The sequence below is a fragment of the Haliotis cracherodii genome, unplaced genomic scaffold, assembly GCF_022045235.1.
Source record: "Haliotis cracherodii isolate W230 unplaced genomic scaffold, xgHalCrac1.p SCAF_21, whole genome shotgun sequence".
Classification (NCBI taxonomy): domain Eukaryota; kingdom Metazoa; phylum Mollusca; class Gastropoda; order Lepetellida; family Haliotidae; genus Haliotis; species Haliotis cracherodii.
Genome location: NW_027266277.1, coordinates 14,451,522 through 14,475,445, shown reverse-complemented (window position 1 = coordinate 14,475,445; position 23,924 = coordinate 14,451,522). Strand labels below are relative to the sequence as shown.

The window sequence follows — 23,924 nt, the reverse complement described above, 5'->3', positions numbered from 1 at the left end:
AGAGAGAATTACCGAGAATTGTACAGGTGTTGTAATGCGAGATCGGTAATGTATGAGCCATACACAGAGCGTTATAGCGAAATAGCCCTCGCTATAAAACCGTTTTAATTCTCTGCATACCATGCATAAACTGTAATTATTATATCATTGGCGGGGTCCTTGTCACCATATGTCACAACAGTAGTTTACACTACAGTGGCTCTTTGTTTAGTACTTCCGGTGACAAACAACGTCTCGCGGCAATGGCGACAGCAGTGTTACGTCGGACAAGGCCCGGCTGATCATATTCGGAACAACCTGGTGTAGCTTCGAAAAACATGATATTGTCACAGGCATTTAAACACTCCAGTTAGGTGGCATGAATAGCAAGCGTTGGCTTATCAAAGCAGTTGCAGTGTTGTCATGACGTCCTATGATCGATGTCAAACTGGCCGCTACCCATTCATAAATATTGAGGTAAGTTTTCACTCTTCTCACATTTCTGATAGGCTGGTGTAATTGTCATTGGTGAAAAGTCAATACTGATTGGTTAATCATCACACGAACAGTGATGATGGCGTTGAAATATGAGCATAAACAGTCGTGCTGTGACTCGTTTGATTGAATTTGTTGTTATTTTTTGTCAAAAAAGAAAGACGGTATTTGCAATCGCAATATGCTCCCAGTTTATGCATCATACAGAATTATATTTATGGGTCCAGTGTAGATGACACAAACTATAGGCATAAGAAGGCCTATTATGTGCATGTTGACAATCTATATTGGTATGATTTTTTGTCAATACTTGTACTATATCTGAGTCATAATGTTTTTTTCAAAGAGACTTATAGGGGTGCCTTTGTTAACAGAGATCATGCAATAGATATGGTCTCTGGTGTTTATAAAAACAAATATATGCGAATATCATGATGCTAATGTTATGTGCACTGAAAAATAAGGGGTTTTTTTCACAAAAAAACTATTAATCGAATTCGTAAATAATGATGATTAAATCCTTGCAGTGTTTGTTTTTAAGATCTCTGAAAGGTGACCTCACTTAAATGCATTCTGTATGATGTGAATAGACTTGATCATTACAACCCCATTTAGCATTTGTTTAGCATATTCAGTTGAGTGAGTGAGTGAGTGAGTTAATATTTAAAGTCACATTTCAGCCATTTAGTGACTATATCAAATTATACAATACATCAATTTAGAATATAAACCTGTCGACAAAGGACAGTAAAAGTACTAGATTATCACAGATGTCGGTTTAAAACTAGTAAATGACAATAAAACTTCACAATTCATATAATACAATACAATACAATGTAAAATTGGGCTATATATCACCAGCAACCCAAAGGTAGGCCACCATACCGGGGACCAAGGGGACTTACAGTACCTTTGCTACCTGCAAGGACCCCGGCAGGATTTACACCATCCCTTCAGTTACTGGTGATTATGGAGAAGTTTAGCCAAATTCAAAACAAACAAATATTCTACGATTAAAAACCTGGTATATATAAATTACTTTGAAAGAAGTCGGTTTACGCACCCTCTCTGGTATATTCAGTTGAAGATACAATGTACATGCTTAATTTATTTATTATATCTTGATGTAGGGATTGTAAGAAATTGTTGGTATTTTAGAAGTATATGTTATATGTGCTCATGGGAGTTATCTATCTTTTGCAGTTGGACCAGCTTTCCATGTTTAAGGGGAGAAAGTAACTCGGACTGTAACAGATCTTCAGATTTCTTTGAATATTTTGTGGTCAAGCATACATTGCCCATGAAAGAACAACCCTTGTTGTGTTTACAGCTGTAAACATATTAAAGTCCCATCTGAAGTACTGGTTCTGTAAATGAAATCTGTGACATTTGGAATACACCATGTGCACTGGACACTTGCTGGAACAGGACCTTCTTGTCATCAACATGGTGTTGCAGAACATCTTGGGACTCTCATATAAAGTCCAGTGTGAATCTAGATACTGACACTAGTGACAGTGCATGCTGTTGTAAATATTCCAATTCACACAAATTTGTTCAGGCTTGGCTTTTGGGAATTGCCATGAATGTTTAATATTTTGAGAGTAATCCTGACCTGGTAATAAAGTTACTGAAGAAATCTAAAGCTTATTTATTGTTTTTTAAGTGTGGATAATCCCATACAAAAGAGAGTTGTTTTAATATTTATGGTATCAGCCATGATAGTGAATTGATATTGAATATAATATCATAATAAAGCAATGTATGATAATAGTATTTCAGTTTATGGGTCAAAACCGTCCTAGAACGTACACCAGATGCTCACCAATGAAAATTAAACATAACCAATGGTTATGCAGTTGTTGCTATAGGAAATTAATTCTTTGTTGAAATATCAACATGTCTTGATTTTGCATCGGCTTTAAAAGGGTTCAGCATGCAAATACACTGATTCATTGCATGGACAATAGCCAATACTCAGTATTTTTGACCAGTAATCTTAAAACAGATTGGTTCACATGGATACTGGAAAATGTGAAATGGAAGTCACCCCATTTGTTTAACTTGGCTTTATTGGCAGAATATTTGAAACACAAAAATAAATGAAAATAGGTACAATTGTTTCTATCTCTGTATCAAGTCAACGTTGTCGTACGAAATCGTGTTCATCAGTATTCACTGAATGATAAGTTGAATGAAGTAATGTTTTGGATTTCTGGTAATTTTTTTAACTTGGATCGTTTGAGCCTCACAACCAGAAATATTATTCGAATGTAATTTGAAATCAAGGGATATGTGTGTTTTACAGGTTAGGGTTTGATATATTTATTTCAAATACAAAATTGTAGTCATCGATATGTATTGTATTGATGTGGTTTCATGGTTATTTGGTTAACTATTGAGTGATTTGTGACACTATAATATGTGTGGTTTTCCTACAATGAGTGGGGTGGATATGATACATAGAGAATCTCACCCTCGTGTTGTTTTTTTCATATCAAATATATCAACGATCGCGAGTGTATAGTAATGTAATCAGTACTGGTAACAGCTTCAGTAGCAAATCCATTAGTGATGTCATTTGATTGTGACGTCATGGTAACCAATGACATCACAACGGTCTGTAAAAGCATTGTCATGCAATTTCATTGCCGCGATATCTACAATGTAGATATCGCTTGATCTCACCCAAGCGATATCTCCAGTGATAACCAGTTTTGGATGATAAATATGCGTTTACATAAATATGTGAATGAATTTCGGATTGTTTGATAGGCATTACTTAGAGGTTGACGGGTGACAAAGTTGCTTGACAACGGTATAAGGATCTATACCGAGACGTCACCTTTACAGTTAAAAAAAAGTTGTAATCTATAAGTTGTTTTCTTTACTTGTGTTATTAGTATTGAAAAATAGCCATTCCATATCCAAATCACCGTAAGGACAATCCATTTTGTTTCATGTAGCAGTTAGATGACATCAAACACTAGAACCAAAGCATTTATTTACTTATAAGTCAGATGAAATGTTACAACACCAGGCAAAAATACTAAATTAATTATATTGCTGATAAATGCAGGGATTTAAAAGAAAATAGAACAACAAGTTGATCGTAAACACTGATCGAGAGTTCGGGGAAAACCCGGAAAGTAGTTCCGGCAAAAGTTCACACGACCAATTTCACAAAAAAATTGTTCACAGGTGTGTGAACTCCAAATATAAGATCACGTGACTACCCATTCAGCCAATCAGCATGAAAGAAACAGTGTAAACTTCAAAGTATGAAATTATTAATCTATAAATTGTTTCTACTTTGAATGAATTTTGATAAAAAGGAAAGTAAACATATTTTTACTTTCGAGGGCTCTTGTAGCTCTGAATCCACTCTGTAGCCAGAAAAGATGTAGATAATAGTGAAGATTTGAACAATCAGCGTTTCTAATCGGAATAAAGACGGTGTTTAATTTTCCACGTCTTAATGACGTCAATAGAAAGCGTATTTTGAACAGCAACACAAATTAGGACCAAATACCTCGACAAATATCTCTTGAAAAGTACACTGATGTATACTGACCCCTTTAGACACAAAGACCTTGTCCTGTTGTTGGATAAATTTATATTCTTCAAACTGGAATATCTACCGCTTAAATTTAATTTAACTTATGGTTTAACACCAGGTTTTACAACACTCCAGCAATATCACGACGGCCAACACCAAGAATGTGTCCCCACAATATACCTACGTCAACGTCACTATACATCACATTATTGTTTAGAACATATATTGTTAATAATCAATTCTAAAACAAATTTGTGCTTCATGTATGGTATTGTTTACTTCAATCCAATTTCGTTTCCTCAATTCTTGAATTGAGGTAAAAATGTTGCTAATGTTAATAAAAAACTTTTGTCAGAATTTCTACATGTAGCATCTTTTTTATGATGATCACTCCTGTATTGTAATCTGATGGATAGTGTCCATTATCAAATGTTGAAATATAATGTAGATTTAGATACGGTATACATGGAAACTCTGAAATGAGTAAATTTTGTTTAACGCTGCTTGAGGGAGTTAAAATATAGGGTCACTACTTTCACAAGGTTCGAAAATATTTCAGCCACATCATGGCGAGAAACTGTACGTAAATACTAAATATATTTAGACGTTATAAAAAAAACATGTCAACGATGGACAGCATAACTCCATTATCGCAGATTGATTTAAAACTGTTTGAGAACATTTAAAAGAATAAATTATTAGTCAACAACACAATGCAAGAGATCGTCAACAACTAAATGTAGATCACCATACTAGGGATCATGGGGACTTACAGCACTTTTGCTTCCTGCATGGACTCCAGCAGGATTTATAGCTTCCCTTCCGTCACAGGCGATAGTTTACACTTTTAGGCAAAAATTAAAATCAAGAATATACTACGTTTAAAACGAGTGGCAAATACTTCGAATGATGTGGAATTCTACAATGACATTGAAGAATCCTTGATTCCGATTGGTTAAAAAGAGGTTTCCTTTTTGCTACGGAAACCCCTTTCAAATATATTAAGCCTTTTCACACAAAAACGTGCGTATGAATACATCGATAGCCTACATATCGATTCATAAAAAATGGCTGCCAATCGATCACCCATAGGAACAGTAAAACGTATCGATATTTCCTCTATTACAGCTATGTCTCTGATACAAGCCACGCCTCTAATATACGCCGGGTCAACGGCTCTCGCCAAAATAATTTTCCGACGTTGCTAAGGGGGTGTTTGGGGGCTCCGAAAATGGCTGATATGAAACTTCCTTGGCTAGGGTCTGAAACTGATCCGACAACTTCATGTTTTCGCTCAAAAATAATGTCCAAAATACAGCCTAAACAACAGATAGCCTTCTTTTTGTCTAAAACTTAATTCTGTCGAAAGGGAGTGAAAGATGTTGGAAGTCCAAAATTTATTTTCCGACATTGCTAAGGGGGTGTTTGGGAACTCCCAACATGGCTGATATGACTTGCCCGTAATCAATAAATGACCGTTTCAGACCTCGTCTAATAGAGGAAATACGGTAGTTTGATATCGGACTTGCATCGGTCATTTTGTTATCAATGATTCCAACAATGTCGTATTGGCCAGTTGCAAGAACATTATATAATTTGACTATTTCGATTAAGAGTGGATGATATATTTCTAATAGCCTGAAGGCACGAAAGAGAATCTGTAAACATTATTGACTGTTAATGTTTGATTGATTTTTGATATATTTCATTGCTGGATTGGTACATTTTAGGCATTTGTTTCTGCTGTGAAAATGGAGCTGTTAGCTGGTAAAATTGGAGGTAATGTTCTGGATCTAATGATAGTGGCACTAACAACTGCGCCACCATCGTTGGCTCCATCTGTAAAAATAGATTTATAAGTGTCATAGGTGTTTCTTATCAATTGATTTTGTTCTTGTTGGAAGATTAGTTGGTTTCTATCTGATTTTTAAAGTTTTATTAATATTAAATCTCCCTCTGGCTTTATTTGAGTTTAATATGAGAAGCAGAAATGGCAGATGTGATAAGGATTCCGAATGGTAGACATATCTTCGTAGAGGAGGATAAAATATGCAATCCAAAGCTGCATTTAACTGATGAGAATTATCTAGTAATTTATTGTAAGGATATTTTTAGACGTCATTGCTTAAGGGAAGGTTCATCAGCGTCTAAATACAGACTATGAATAGGAGAATTTCGAAAGGTTCAAAGGCAAAGCCTCAGGCCTTGATGATGTATAGTATCTAACTTTTGTAAATTAATTTAACATGCTCCACCACATACAATGGCGCATGGAACCGTAGTCAAGTTTTGAAAGGATTAGGGACCTGTACAAATGCATAATACTTTGTTACGGCATATATTGTAGACAGGGAAATATTGTCGCAGGTGAAAATATATTCCAACATTCACGGCACATATTGTCCCCAATCGTCAGATATTATCACCGGCGACGATATATACCAGGGGTGCAGTGATTTGAAAGGCCATAGATATGATGGATTTTTAGATGACTCAGGATATTGTAAATGCAGACACCATTGGAGATGCATTACATAATCTTGTCATATGCCCTCATTTTAAGTAAGTGTTACTTCTGTCAACGCGCATGTTGATGGGGAATTAGCTCTTGGGGGAATAAAGGACAAAATCGACATCACTGTCCCGGAACGCTTTATGCACAACATGTAAAAAATAAACAACAGTTGCACAATGAGCGGAATACCTGCTCTGACAACACAAACACAGCGATGAGTGGACCTTCCAGCTCAGGCATACATGAGGTGAGCGGAGCTCCAGCTCAACCTCAGGGCGTTTCCTACGAGCGGCACATCCTGCTCGAGGTCGTACCTACACCAACACTCGGAATACCAAGCTTGACTAACACCCACTTTGTAATGTGCAATTTTGAGAGATTCGGAGAGATTCCTGTTGTTTTCTTCAATCTTGTTTCTTCATGGCTTGAGTTGATGATTGTTCTTCAGGATGGTAGGCATACAGAGAGGTTACTGGATCGGGAGTTAACTCAAGAGTTACTCCAGCCGGATTCTAACACCAGTTGTCAACGTTTCCTACGAGCGGCACATCCTGCTCGAGGTCGTCCCTACTCCAACACTCGGAATACAAGGCTTGACTTACACCCTAGTAACAGTGTAATGGTAGCACATATATAGTAATGAACAACAATGGAAAGACAATGACGTTGCTCTGCACATGGGACTTCTTGGGGTGACACAGATTAGGGGATGAACAATTAAGCCAATAAATGTCATACTATAAATAACAGTAATGAACGGGAAGTGATAAAGTAGCCCAGGTTGGCTGTCAATCAATATACAATGAAATGTTGGTGAGGATTAACAACGGGGATTAGCGCCTAAAACGTTATGACAATTAAGTTATGGAGACATGGCTACAGGGTAATTTGCCTATGGAGTCAAATGTGCTTCAGACAATGGTAGTCGTGACACTTCTATAAGAAAGGATATGATTTTAAATCTGTTTTATATCACAATAATAATTTAACTGAAGATATTAATCTACAACCAGAATTAAGACATGTTTTATCCTATGCAATGGGTAGTGTTGGAATATACCTCTGATACACTAGTTATAAACAAGTGATATACAAGTGATATACAAGTGATATACATGTGATATACAAGTGATACACTAATTAGACATCTGTAGATTGGTTTATTAAAAAAATATCTATAAAACTTTGGAATGTCTTTGTACATGTACCAGGGCTGGTCAAAATGTTCAAAACCTAACAAAACCAACAATCGTGAAAATTTTTTAAATTATATTTTTGAACATAATCTAAATGCTTTTCAATACACTTTTAATTTCGATAGTGAAGCTTTTCAGATCAAATCAGGGAGACGTTTTCTGAAGCCACCCTGAAAAAACCCATTCACAGCTGCTTGAGATCATTATTGTAATATCACTTTCTCTGGAGGTGTTCTTTCAGTTTAGGAAACAGGTGGAAATCATTTGGTGCCAGGTCTGGCAAGTATGGAGGGCGAGGAAGCTCTCCAAACTGACATTGTCACACAACAGCTTTTGCAAGTCGAGAGGTGTGAGAAGAGGCATTGTCATAAAGTAGTAGAACTCCAGCAGTCGAATAGAATCTCTCAGGCAATGAAGCAAATCAGCATAGTAGGCACCAATACTCGTCTTTTGGTTTTCTAAGTCAACAACAAGGATCACACACTTTGCATCAAAGAATAGAGTGGCCATAACATTTTTCACTAATCTCAAGACTTGAATTTTTTGTTGCTGGAGAAGAGTAATGGTGCCATTCCATGGATTGACGTTTTGAAACGGGATCATAGTGGTAGACCCATTTTCATCACTCGTTACTAATTTTTTACTCCTTTTGAATTTGACGAATTCCTCCTCAATAACTTCTACATTTGCTCTGGCAATGTCAGTTCATTTTTCCTTAAGACCGGAAAATTAAAACATTCAGCACCAGACGAGCAGATACTTTAATCATCTGTAAATGGTTATAGACTAAGGGTCTTCATCAAGGCTTGTTCTCCCAGGCCCAAACATAGCTGCCCAACGTTAAACAGTGGAATAACTATGGCACTTATTCCCATACACTTATGACATGCGGTCGTAAATTTCCCGTGGAGAAAACTTGATGACTGCTCGGTACTCGTTCTTTTTCATTTCTGTGTCCATTTGGACCCCTAGCACGTTCAACTTTCTGTCATTGAAATACAAACGGCCCTAACAGACCAAATAAACTTGCAATGAACTACGCAAACAATGTACTGCATTGACTAGTTTACTTTGTTATGGCCAATACTTGAAAGTTAGTCAGGTTTAGAACTTTTTGACCAGCCCTCGTAGCATCTGTTGTCGAACAAGGGGCGACAATGAGGAGAAACTATCTTCCAGCCGGTAGATGGCGCAGTGAACTCAAGGGGCAGACACTTGATGAAGGGAAACGGGTTGACTATGCTGTTACGTTACAAGAATTCAATAAAGTAGCTTCATGATGATAATAAAATTGTCTAAAGCGGTACACATGACAAAACTGAAATATTATCCTAAGTACCTTTACACTCACTAACTCACTAGGTTTTACCAGATACGCTTCATTTGATCTTCACTCAACAACATACTGCAAGCTCGCGAAACTATATGCACACATAAATAAATGATCCCGACTTTATCATAAGCAGGCGTTTAATGAATCATTATCAAAATGTGATGATACCAGGTGTTAACGAAAAGTTGAGAGTATTCCGCCCGAACCTCTGGCACCTGACACAAACACAGTCAATTGTTCATCTGTAAAAACACAGGTGCATATGGTAAGTCAAAATAAGCAAATGCATCTTGTGGAATGTTGTTTTTGAAATCCTCAAAACAGTTATGTGGGTTATCCAAAATTGTTAGACTCAATCAAAAACATGGTACTTGATATAACTAGCACACTAAAGTTGAATCCACATATGTGATAAGATACTGTGGATAAACCTGATCCAAAGAAAAGATGACGAATATTTTTGGATCACTCTTGTCATCCACACAGGAGTCGTACAGCTCATGGGGATCGTCGGTACTCTTGGGAGGAGGCCGTTTGTCATCAGGGGTACCACGAGTGAAGTCTCCTACCAGGACTTGAGCTACAAACATCTTCTTGGTGTCGGTATTTCGTTCAGTGTAACAATCTGAATATTTGGCATCCCTTGCAAAATAGCTGCCTCTTCCATAACGGGCCCCAACTCTGTCCCCGCTATAACGAAATTCGAACCCTTGCTTACATATCGCTTCTGTGGTGGCGTCGGTGGTACCGTGGAACAATTGCCGCTCGTCAACTTTTTTTCCAGCTTTTAGTTTCATGTGCTCCCTTTGTCTGCAACAATTAACATGAACAAGTGGTATCACACTATTGCTGTGTTAGGGATCGAGCATCTATATCATATAACTGATGTTCTAGGGTGAGGTTGGAAATTTAGGTTGTGGACAGATTATGTTTTCGTTCAATGTTTCTAGACCTACATGAACAAACACATTTTCTTGCAACAATTGTAATCTGTCCAATATGTTCTGGAACATATATATTCACGCCAGAAAGTAAATATATAAAGTAATCGATCCCTTAGGACTGAAGGAATGTGGATAATATCACATTTAACAACACTGTACAAATATGTAGGGAAATATAATATAAACAATTTGAATCGGGACTCTCAATACTGTCGGTCAACCATCATTTTAGTACCCGGTTACTCACAATTAGTTGCCATTAAACAATTATTTTCCATCAATCACGCGAAGAGGATGGTTTTTATCGAACAATAATCATTGACCAACAAGAAATAACAGTTTTGTAATATTTCATGGCCGAATAAAAATCTTTTCATCATCGTTATCATGTAATTTTGTGACCATTGTCCTAGCATTGTAGTATTTGGTAAGAACAGACGATTTAACGTCTCACAAACAATGACATAATGTGTGTCATCCATGCTTGTATTTCTGGTATTTCTCACTTGATATTTGATATATCCTGTGTGTCTGAAGCATACAACTTACACCAGTCATAATAGTGTATCACTTACGCGTCAAAACGGATCCAAAGTTCCCCATTCTCGATACGTTCCAAACTGACCATCACCTTGCCAGGTGGAATAGTTTGTTTGAAGAGGCTGTCTACCCGCAGGTACTCGTCAGATGTATCGGTTACCTAAACAAGAAAGTGGTCATCGGAAATGGTGATCGGTGCTGCATTGTTTAAAACGAACATTGGAAAATATGTTCAGCTCCCTTTGTAGATTATTTAAGTTACACAAACTTACAGAAATAAATGTCTAATGTTTATTCAAGATCGAAAATCAATCATTGCAATACCAGGTGTTTGCAAAACTGTGAGCATATCCTGCCCCAGTGCTGCCACATGCTAAAAAAGTCAATTGTTCCCCTAAAAAACGGGAACATTTGAATGATGTCACAATAGGTTGTCACTGTCAAATTTTCAAATGTACGCTACATGTCGACTTTAAAACGTTTTGAAGGCTAAAGTAAGGCCTTGAATGTTGGAATCCTTATCAACAGTTTTAAAGGAACATTCGCATGCTGCTCTTTGCATCCTAATGTGTACTGATATAGACGTTCAGGATTTACCATCTCTTTTTTGTAGTGCCTCATGAGTTCATCCTTGTCTGTGTAAGTCATACTCCACTCTTTGGGACACAGAGGTTTCAGCAGTCGAGGGTCTATCCTTAAATAACATTCAGCTCATGTCTATAACTTGTATACAGGAACTTAAAGGGGGACCTAGACCTAGATGAATTGGCAGTCATTTGAATCTTTACTCGACTGATTGCCAAATGTTAGGCTCTTTCTACTCAAGAAAGTGATGAGTTACTGGTTGCATTCGAACACGAAGCTCTATGACAAGACGTTCACTTAAAGTGGACACCAAAGCATGTAGTAAGTGTGTTGGGTTTAACGCCGCTTTAAACAGTATTCCAGTAATATGACGGCGTGTTAGCTTGATGTGAGAGGAAATCCCGAAATGATGCAGGTCTCAAGCGTTTACAATTTTGGTATATGGATTTGGTGCTGACAAGCCTAGAAACAAAATCGCGGTGAACCAGGTTTTGAAAACCTACAATCAAGGGACGCAACTGTGCACAGCGAATTGCAGTAACCAAATCATGGAACTTGGGTTCCTTTTAATCTTTAAAACATAGTCACTGTGTAGTAATAACAACAATGAAATTATTAATAATATTATTTAACGAACAATGTCACTTGCCTAAGGTCTCGCCACAACTTCACCGGTTTTGTGACCCTGATCTTTACCTGGTTTCAATCTCTGCCTCGGTGAAAAAGCGTGGCCGTCTTCTTATATGACGTTTAGTGGAAGTAATTCTGTTTGTCTGTGTCATGCTGTCAAACTGAAGGTCATAGCTGTTGCTGCCAATCTGGAGCTGAAGCTGACCTCTGGGATTATCTGTAAAAGCTCGTTCTATCTGTTGTCTAATTCGGTTGGACCCCTAAAACAAAATTGTAATTATTAAGTAAGAATTGTCACGGAATCGGTCGTATTATAAAAAAATAAGTTTGCAACATTATTAATATATACATCATTAAGTAATTCTTCAGGATCAAATTTGTATTTATTATGAACTTGTGATGGCTTATATCAAAAATGTAATAAATATATATTTGTTTGTTGTTTTGAGTTATTATGTACAGATTCAAATAAAAAAATGCATCAGAGATGGTCTAGGTGATCCTGGCACAGTCAGGCTGTTTAGGCTCATCATCAGCTCAGGGCCCTTGCCCCACTCTACACGCAGCCTGTTTAGAAGAATGTGAAGACTGTAGCCTTCTGCATTACCCAGATTGTCAGAAGTGGCAGCAAACCCGGGTACTCTCCCAATATCAGCCAACAGATTGAGAGGTCCCAAACCTGAGGCACCGAAAGCAGTCAGACAACTTGATACTTGGGACGCAAGCGTGGCGTTTCGAAAGCGAGGTCCGCACATTTGCCATGCTTTTCCTTAACCTTGTCAATCACATTAGTGTCAAAAGGGACAGAGTAGTAGTAGTAGTAGTAGTAGTAGTAAGGTAGCAAAACAAATTTCACCCACTTGTCAAGTTTCACATTAGCAATAAAAATCCTCCTTAACGTAAAAAATGAAAACAGAATTGACTCACCATCTCACCATACTCAATCCACACTCCATCTTCATCTTCCCAGAACCACCTCCACAGAGTTGACCATTTGTAGTGTTCCGGATCGATCTGTGTGGAGTCAGAGGCGAGTGTTGACAAATGTCGGACGTTCAACCGCGTCTTAGTACTGCATCCAGCCATGTCCTTGAAGTTGATAGTAACAATATCCCCCATTCTGTTAATATAAACGGATAATCGATTATTCCCTTAAACAATTAAGATATACATATACAGGCGTATAAAACCGTTAATCAATACATAACAATAGTTAGTTAAAACTATGAAAGAAGTCCGGGTCTCAGAGTTTGTATGGAAACTTGATATTCTTTTAAGCTTCAGTTGCAAAACCAGATATATTAAAACTATGAGCCTAAATAGCTTTTTTTTTAAGAATTAACCTTGTAACAATGTCTTTTTAAAGCAGACAGTCTAATTATTATTTTTTAAACCTTTGCTGCATAAATATTTGTTCTTTAGTGGTATTCTTTTCAACATCTGCGTGCAATAGAATACAGTTACAAACAGTTGTCTTACCTATAGGCAACAAGACATTGACTCTCTTGGGGATCTGCAAATGTTTTCTCAAGCTGAATGTTTGTACTTTCATCAAAGTCATGCCACATTTCTTTCTTCGTAGCATCTTCATCCTTCACCTGGTACTGCCATTGATAAATTCTCTTTTTGTGGTGTTTATCACATTTCCCTCTTTGTGGGCATCTTTTGAAGTGCATCATGCAAATTTTATCTGTATCTTTCTGCAAAGGTTGAATTGGTTGTTGAATGGGGACGTTTCGCGAAAGTGGTTCCCCGTGTGATACATGTTGATCAGGGTGGTGATGTGGATTCATATAACCATGGTTATCATGTTGGTATGGCGGACCACAGAAGATTTGATTCGATGCTGGGAGATTATACTGATTTTCATGACCAACTGTCAGGATCCTTCCTTCCTGCAATCGATACGGTTGAACTTGAGGTGCAGGTCCTACACCTTGATGGGCATATACATTGCTAGGATAATTTGAAGGAGAAGGATACAGAGGATGTGGCGCCTGGAAGTTGTGCGGGCGTGGAGGTGGAAGTGATGGAACTCTCCCAATGTCTCCACTACCTCCTCCACTTTCATCAAACCTTCCTCGTCTTGTTGCAGATGCGTCCCTCCTCCTAGAAGTTCCTCGTGTGTTCCTTGGTTGGGCTCTTGGAGCTAGTGCAGGCTCTGACCTGTATCTCAAGAGTGGCGATGGAGATAGATCAAGTGAGCGCAAATCATCCAGGATTTCTTCTTCAGGTCGCTTCATGTCAATGCCGTATCGTTCAAGGTTAGATGTTACCCTTGTGTCAAAGACATTGTGGCCATAACAGGCAGGTCCACGTGTGCAAGATCCAGATACGAATTTCGGACACAAGTGGATACGGGAACATTTCCTCTGGGACTCGTCACAGCTGTTATTCTGAAAGTTTCGACAAATCTGTGGTGTTGTTTGAAACGTTCGGTTCCGAATACATCTGAAGATATTTCGTATGTGCTCAACATGCAGCTGATCCATCCAATAGGGACGAAGAGCCTCTCGGTTGTGAGGAGTATCCAAGTTGTGGCCATACATACAGCCTCTTCTTGTACAGGAATTAGAGAGCAAAAAGTATTTGCAAATATGTAAATGTTCACATGAATACTTTGAACACTGCGCCTTCATATTATTGTGTTCATCACAAAGAGAAATGTGAACATCAATTCTTAAAATCGGTATTTGGAAAGGTCCCTCTGATATTGAAAACACAGTTCTAAAATTCTGAAGTTGTTTTTTGAGCTCAGACGTGCTTAATTGTCCCAGCATCCCACGTGTCCTTAGTTGCGAAGAGACCATACTCCAAGGACTTTCACAATTAGGTGTTTGTGATAGTAGTTCCAGAAGAGTTATTGCTAGCCTGTCATCCATTATTACTTTTATGCAAAAGAATACAGCATGATATCTGAAAATGAATTAAGACCAGGTAAAGACAAGATACAAGTTAAGAAAAATGGGTGTACTTAATAATCACATTTTGTGTTTGAGTATCTGATAAAATGAAAATGGGGGCACCGGTGGCCCAGTCGTCTAAGGCGCCGCGATTCGCTGTGCAGAGTTGCGTCCCTTGGGCATGCCAGAAACCTATGATTATGGGTTCGAATCCCAGTTCGCCCCGATTATGTTTCTAGGTTTGTCAGCACCATACCCGTGCTCGTGGGTTTCACCGAAGTGGTAAACGTCTCAGACATGCATCACTTCGGGCTTTCCTCCCACATTAAGTTGACACGCCGTGATATAACCGGAATACTGTTAAAAGCGGCGTTAAACCCAACTCACTCACTCACTCACTCACCGCTATTGGCTGCCGATACCTTGTTACAATATTGTATACGTTCAATATCAGAACAACAGCTAATATCAAATATGATGAAATCTATTTCAGAATACATACAGTTAGGGAAAACGTACACTAGCCACTGTCTCATATTAGGGATTGAAAACACATACAAACAAGGTGATATAATAAGTGAAATATATCCTTGTTATGTTTTGTTTGTTAGTTTGTTGTTTAACGCCGCACTCGGTCTGTAAATAATCGATTCTGGACCAGACAATCCAGTGATTGACACCATGAGCATCGTTCCACGCAATTGGGATGCGATGATCAATCAAGTAAGCGAGCCTGACCAGTCAATCCCGTTAGTCGCCTTTTACGGCAAGTATGGGTTCCGAAGACCTATTCTACCCCGGAACTTCACGGGTCCCTTGTAGTGTACGAACATGCACGGAGAGGGAGCACAGAGTAAACTATACTTACCTGTACTATATGTATCAGGTGTGTTGTTTGTAGTGCACCGAGTACATTTGCAGTTAGCAAGAAATCTCAATCGTCAACAACTCGAAATGCTTTGTGTCATCGAGACCTTGCGTCAAGGCTCGGGTGGAATATTAATCAATCAACAATAACGAAACTAGGTCGATGGCATGCATACACGTGTGTTATATGTGCTATTGTTTTGTTTGTTTGTTTGTTGCTACGCTCAGCATATATATCGCGGCGTGTCAGCTTAATGTGGGATGAAAGCCCCAAGTGATGCAGGTCTCAGACGTTTACCACTTAGGTGAAACCCCGTCTCTCTATTTATTTCGGAGTGCTGCCCTAAACAAAAGAACCATAGTTGGGGACGCGCAGAGACAGCAAAGGTCAATGACCTGTCGCTGTTCCAACTGAAAAACTTTTGTACATTTAGGCCCACAATTTACACACACTGTGCTGTTAATACTGCTGTGAATGTGAAACAGAACACTAAAAGTATGTTACCTAGCTCAGTGGTTGTTGTTTCTTCTGCCGGTATGTGCTTGGCTGCCTTACATTCGGTCTCGTCGTCAAACCGGGATCAGTGGTTGTTGTTTTTGCTTCTGCCGGTATGTGCTTGGCTGCCTTACATTCGGTCTCGTCGTCCAACCGGGATCAGAACACTCGACTATTTGCTGCTGCATGAAACTTGATTCCTGAATCACGTTATTGAGGTATTTTAAGAATAGATCAACTGCGGGTGTTGCCGACATAGATGACTTTACTGTTGATATTGATTTTGCCGTTAATCAATTAGTAATGACACCACCAGTTCTATAGCCGTGCAACATGGCGCTTTCTGTTTAAAAATGTGTTTCTGAGAAAAGTTTTCCATGAATTTCCGTGAATTGTCAGAGGATGATAGGTGGTTTGTTTGTATTTTTAAACGTCGTACTCAGCAATATTCCAGCTTTATGACGGCGGTCTGTTAAGTTTGACCAACACGAGTCATTGACTTTATCAGTCTCCAGACATCATTATTTGTCTTCTTTGTTTGGTTGTTGTTTAACGCCGCACTCAGCAATATTCCAGCTATATGACGGCCGTACAACCTAGCTTCCCAAAACTTGGTACACTTACCAATCAGGCTCAGTAGTAGTGCCTTTTGCTATTTAGAGATTTTTAGAATTTTTTAATTTTGTCGTTTTGTCGTTTCCATGTAAATATGATGAACTTATGAAATTTGAGGGTAGTGCTCTTGTCCCGACCATATCTCCCGAACCATACAACTTGGCTTCTCAACAGTTTTTACACCTATCAAGCAGGTTATGTAGTGGTGCCTTTGCTATTAACATATCTACACCAATCTGCCAGATGGAAGCTTCCAGACAGGCACACTGGACACATACTGGTCAGATCACAAGATCACCTGGATAGCCATTCATAAATGATGGTAGGCTTACATAAATACTATTGTCTTATACATGCAATAACATTGTTTTCTAAGGTGTACTATTTACCGACATCATATACTATATATGATGTGAGCTACATAACCTAGTACATTCTCTTTATGCCTTTGTGTCATGAGGCTACTACAGAGCTATTCATATGCGAATCTGCGAAGTTATTGTTATTACCACATTCATATATTTCGAGATGTATGTTAGCTACATCTATTGAAATAGGTGTAGTGAACGTTATTTGGCATCAATTGGACCCTTTTCATAAACTCTTTTCATAAACACTTTTCATAAACACTATTCATAAATCTGTTTCTGACTCACCCGTCGCTTTATGATTATCGCGGAGTGATGCGCTAAACAACAAATATCGAACCACAAACAAGTTGGCAATTTGGCAATAATTAATTAGACCCTTTTCATAAACCAGTTCGGACACACCCCGTCTCTCTATTTATTGCGGAGTGCTGCGCTGACAAATTTACGACCACCGTTGGGAACGAGCAGAGATAGCCGGGATCCAGTGGCCTGTCGCTGTCCCGACTGAAACACCGTACATTTTGGCCCACAATTTACATACACCGTGACATGAATACTGCAGTGAATGTGAAAACGAACACTAAAAGTGAAGTATGTCACCTCTCTCAGTGGTTGATACTGCCGTCATCTGCTTGGCTGTTTTACATTCGATGTCTCGGCCATATGTGGATCAGAACGTTCGACTATTTGGTTGATGTGTCGTGAAAGTTGATTACGAAACGTTATTGATTTTTTATAGGGCAGATCAGGTATTGCAGACCTACCGTGGCATTGTGATCAATATCTACAGAAATGTATTTACGTTAAACTGAGGTATCTTTTTCCTGTTAATCGGTCGGTAAATCTTCCCGCTCTATATCTGTAGGACTTGGCGCTTTATGATTCCGTTTGAGATGCGTTTCCGAGAAGAAAGACATTTTCCGGGAATTGTTAGTGAGTCACACACAGGGCGTTTCAGGGAGATAGTTCCAGTTATATAACCATGTTACAATCGTACCCCATTCATTTTCTGAATGTTTATGGTTCATTGTTGCTTATGTTTTGTTTGTGTGTTGTTTACGTCGCAATATTCCACCTATATGACGTCGATCTGTAAATATTAGAATCTGGAGCAGCCGTTCATGGTCATCAATCTACGCAGTTTGGACACGTTGTTGTACATCAACCAACTTAATGGCATACGTATTAAGTTTAACCAATACGTAATTACTCTAATCTTCGCAAAATATGTAAGGGACATCGTCTATTTTCTCCATACACCATTACTCTTGGGGTGCTAGGTTTTACGCCAAGGAATCGCTTACATGTATTGAGATGTAGTTTCTCCACTGAATCATATATTTCCATACACCAAATCTAGGCTCCATATAGTAAAATTGTTTTTATTTTTGTATCGAATATTTTTTATTGTGGTGTACGAAGCATCTCCATGCGTTTAAATATTTTGAAGGATTCCAATTAAAATCTTTCTTTTTGCTAGCGTTGCAGCAGTATTTGCATGCAAAGTCTATGACAGCCTGTTTGTAAAATACACACCTAGATACTTGTATGATTATACACATTCTATTTAATTCCCTTGGTAATACCATTTTTCTCTCTTAGATATAGTGCCACCTTTCTTGAAAACTATGGTTTTGGTTTTATTGAGGTTTACAGACAGACCCCATTTTGACAATTATTTTCCAATTCATTAATTTATTTTTGTAGACCAGGTATTGTGCTTTAAAACATTACTATATCATCGGCAAATAGAATAGGAGAATCTATATTTCCTGTTTCGGGATAGAGCTGGATGTCATAATTACAATTTATTTGGATTTGTTGTTATAATTAATAAATTAATAAATAAAGAATGAAAATAGTAAAGGACTCAATAAGCATCCTTGCTTCACGCCAACATTACTTTCAAACGTATCAGATATAGTACCATTAATTCGCACACAAACCTTTACTCTATGGTACATATTGCACAACTTACCAATGTTACTACTAAGACCACGCGATTTGAAAAGATACCATAATTTGTTTCTCTTAACAGAGTCAAAAGCATTGGGGGGAGTTGAGAAAAAATACATAGAATTTTTCCACCTTTCTTTGTCAGATATCTGTATTAATGACTGTTACATAAATAACTTATCAATTGTAGAGCACCCTCTTCTAAATCCGGACTGAGCTTCATCAATTTTCTGAAAAGCCTCAGCCCCAAATATTAATCCTTTATTTGTGTTATAAGTAAATATTACTAGAACTACTTGATAAAACCACTAAAACTGTTTATGTCATTAAGGGAACCTTGCTTGTGAAGTGGGAAGTCTTCAGGAAATGATGATGTTTCAAGCATAATGTTAAATTAAAGGTCCGGGTATGGAATAAGAATATCAGTAGAATTTTTAAAGAATTCTCCAATAACGCTTTCATACCCAGATGACTTTCCATTCTTAAGATGGTTAATACCCTCTACTACATCATCTGATGATAATTTTCCTATGAAGTCTTCACATCTTATTTGCCCCGGCCGCGTCATACCAAAATACGTTAAAATGGTACTTGTTGTTACCCTGCCTGGCGCTCGGCATTAAGGGGGTAAAACAATCGGCTCAGAGTCAGTATACTGTGTCTGAGTGGGGTATTCATGTTAAACTGCGGCGTGGTATCTCAGTGGGCTAGCACTATAAATTGGCATCAGTCCGGACTAGTACAAGCAGCCACACACATACACGTGCATGCACGTCGCTACATAAGTGCAATAATCTTGGACGCGACGTTAAACCCCATTTCACCTGACCTCACATCTTGTTGCCATACAAACTTGAATGAAGCATTCGTATATGTGAGACACGTCTCTTGTGTTACACATGGTGTACTGAGGCAGATCGTGACAGGAAGATGCGGAGATTCGGAGCGTGACTCAATGTCAAAATTATTACAAATGTCGGATGAACAGATTACATAGTCTACAACGCTCGCGCCCGGCGTGTCAATAAAATCATAATCCCCACAGATCGAAACTGTACCGCATCTCCCATTCATGATATGAATGTTAAAAACACTGCGATTTCCAACAAGCATTTACCCAACCTGTTCACCAAGCTGTCCACCGAATAGCGCTTTAATGTAAAATTATCTAACAAAAAAACAATGTAGAATTATCGTGACGCTCCAGAACCCCAAAAGTGTCATCTTCAACAAAATCTGCGTCGATACCTGTTCCTGAGTTAAAATTACCTCCAACAAACTATACTCATCCTCACATTTACTCAGATGGTCTTATAAACTGTCTTGCAACAATAATACCCCATTTTTACACTGACGTGATGGATCATTATAGCAATACGAAAACTCAGGGTGGATATAATCACATGAGTATAAAGTATCTTTTTGTGATCCAGGCATATCATCATCGAACAGTATGAAACCACCGCTTTAAAACATCTCTGTCCATTTTATATAATCTAGAAAGTGTTTTCTAATCAGAGGTGAGGTGATGTGAAATGGGGTTTAACGTCGCGTCCAAGAGTATTGAACTTATATAGCGACGTGTGTGTGTGTGTGTGTGTGTGTGTGTGTGTGTGTGTGTGTGCGCGCGCGCTTGTACTAGTCCGGACTGTTGCCGATTTATAGTGCTAGTTCACTGAGATACCATGCCGCAGTTTAACATGAATACCCCGGACCTCCCGCTCTCCGGGCGGACGCTCTACCTTTCTAATCAGAACTATAACACCACCTGACAGTCTCCCAAACTTTGAAATTCGTTCACCATATTTCAAGAATACATCAAATTCGCTAAAAACAGAATATAAATCTGTATCGGGTAACCATGTTTCAGTTAAACCAATGATATCAAATGGGGTATTAACAAATACAAAAAACTAAAATTTGAGTTTGGAGCTCAGACCAGACACGTTCCAGAAACTAAATCTAATGTTGTCGGGAAGGTTTCCACCACTTGAGTGATGTAAAGTTTCTTTAGTAACAGTGTCAGTGATATTTCTTACACTTGGATGAGGTGAAATGTTATCTGTAATTTCACCTGAGTGAAGTTTTCTATAATCACAAAGAACTTGGCCACTCTACCCTGCTGATCCCACTCACGTCGATGACTGTCTACAGTGTCTCTACCCTGCTGATCCCACTCACGTCGATGACTGTCTACAGTGTCTCTACCCTGCTGATCCCGCTCACGTCGATGACTGTCTCCAGTGTCTCTACCCTGCTGATCCCACTCACATGGATGACTGTCTCCAGTGTCTCTACCCTGCTGGTCCCGCTCACGTGGATGACTGTCTACAGTGTCTCTTCCCTGCTGGTCCCGCTCACGTGGATGACTGTCTACAGTGTCTCTACCCTGCTGATCCCACTCACGTGGATGACTGTCTCCAGTGTCTCTACCCTGCTGGTCCCGCTCACGTGGATGACTGTCTACAGTGTCTCTTCCCTGCTGATTTCACTCACGTGGATGACTGTCTCCAGTGTCTCTACCCTGCTGGTCCCGCTCACGTGGATGACTGTCTACAGTGTCTCTTCCCTGCTGGTCCCGCTCACGTGGATGACTGTCTACAGTGTCTCTTCCCTGCTGGTCCCGCTCACGTGGATGACTGTCTACAGTGTCTCTACCCTGCTGATCCCGCTCACGTGGATGACTGTCTACAGTGTCTCTACCCTGCTGATCCCGCTCACGTGGATGACTGTCTACAGTGTCTCTACCCTGCTGATCCCACTCACGTCGATGACTGTCTACAGTGTCTCTACCCTGCTGGTCCCTCTCACGTCGATGACTGTCTACAGTGTCTCTACCCTGCTGATCCCGCTCACGTGGATGACTGTCTACAGTGTCTCTACCCTGCTGGTCCCGCTCACGTCGATGACTGTCTACAGTGTCTCTACCCTGCTGATCCCACTCACGTCGATGACTGTCTCCAGTGTCTCTACCCTGCTGGTCCAATGTTTAAGCCTTATGCGGAGGAAGATTTGTCTGGTGTGGCTCATTCTGTACTCTGTGATATGAACCTGTTCGTTCAAACGTACCTTAATGTGGTACAATCGATATATACTCCAGACCAATTTAACCGTGTATACCTGAAGGTCCATTTTTTGTGGTTGTCTGGCGGGCCTTATGCAGATGATTTGTCTGGCAATGGGTATTGTGTAATAAGTAGAGCGCAATTGTTCATTTTATGTTGGTTTCATGTGGTACCTCCAATGTTTAACCCAGCCCAAATTTTGGGACCCTCTCTTGGGGGTCTGGCGGACCTTAGGCAGAGGAAAATTTGTCAGGTATGAGCCGCGTTGTACTCAGTAACATGTACCTGTTCATCTAAACTTACTTTCATCTGGTACTTTGAATGTATACTCTAGTCAAATGTTACCAGAGTGTCCACTGAGTGCATTAAGGGTCAACATTTGGGGGTGTCTGGTGGGCCTTATTCAGCAGACGATTTGTCTGGCAATGGGTATTTTATACGTAGTAGAGTGTAATAGTTCATTTTATGTTGATTTCATGTGGTACCTCCAATGTTTAATCCAGCCCTTGAATTGTCCCTTCTTTTGGGGGGCCAGGGGCCACACGCAGCAGGGGCTCCCGGGCAGACATCCATATATGAATATGTTGGGTTACACAGTAAATGTTCCTGTTCGGATATTGGTACTTTGTTCGTTTGACCAAAGTGCTCTGGGCTGCCGGTCTAGAAGTCAAATCACCACCCCAGCTTGTGCCAGGTTATCGCGACTGCGATCACTGACCAGTAGTCAGAAGATGAGAAAGATGAGATGACGCATTGCTATACCGAGGGAAATTTGTTTTCCACCATCACACGTACTCATCAGCAAACATCATTATGAGTGGGTGAGTTTGGTTTTACGCCGCTTCAGCAATTTGCCACCTATAACACGGCGGGAGACACCAGACATGGGCTTCACACATTGTAGGGAATCGATCTCGGGTCTTCGGCGTGATGAGCGAACACTTTAACCACGAGGTTACACCACCATTTCTTCATTTGCAGATATTGTTAACTTCCTGTTTAAAAAACTAAAAAATGGAAGAAAATAAAACAATTTCTATAACACTAGGGTGCTCTATATGTTTTAATCAGATTTACAATTACAGGTTAACAATAAAACTGGTAACAATGCAGGATGTGATATACGGGTATATACCACACTGCCATGTCCGACGGATTCTAAACTCCACTGGTGCGTTAGCTTGTAAAAGCATTTCTTGTGATTATGGAAAAGGTTGTGTCGCTTTCAAATCTCTGAACAATTTCTGAAGAAACATAACAATAGCTATTGAGGAAACAAAAAAATAAGGTTAGTTATGTGTTAATTATCTGAGAATATACGACACGTACTACAAAAACATTTCTTCGCATGCCAAAACTCGCAAGCGAAGGCTGTTATACAATCGTGCACTAACTAATAATCCCAGTACATACAATGGGAAATTCTCTTGCAATGGCCGTTCAGTCGTATTAGAATGCATATTTTTTCTACTTTGTACACAACTATTCCACACGACAAACTCAAGGGAAAACTTCCTTCCTTGATCAATGGTGCCTTTGTTGCTATGGCTATTCTTCTGGGTATGGAAAGGGTCTTGTTACCTGTATTTACTTGTTTGTTTGTTGTTTATCGCCGCTCTCTTTTATTTACTAAACGTGGTGACCATAGATATAATTACATTTCTGGTTTCAGAAATTCAAGAAATGAAAGCAACTGCCATCTGAAGTTAACTGATAAAACGATATGTGAAATGTTGAACTTCCTCGTTGAGTGAGTATGGTTTTACGCCGCTTTTAGCAATATTCCAGCAATATCACGGCGGGGACACCAGAAATAGGTTTCACACATTGTACCCATGTCGGGAATCGAACCCGGGTCTTCGAGCGTGACGAGCG

The 23,924-nt window shown here is 39.2% G+C and overlaps 1 protein-coding gene across 1 annotated transcript; it reads right to left on the bottom strand.

Moving 5' to 3' along the window:
• Positions 1 to 9,457: 9,457 nt before the first annotated feature.
• Positions 9,458 to 12,784, bottom strand: LOC139470786 (protein mono-ADP-ribosyltransferase PARP12-like; the record flags this gene model as incomplete). The annotated part of the gene is made up of 5 exons (XM_071253076.1): positions 9,458 to 9,887; positions 10,597 to 10,721; positions 11,159 to 11,255; positions 11,843 to 12,036; positions 12,704 to 12,784. Coding segments are annotated over 5 exons (927 nt in total), but the record flags the coding sequence as incomplete, so codon positions are not given.
• Positions 12,785 to 23,924: the final 11,140 nt, after the last annotated feature.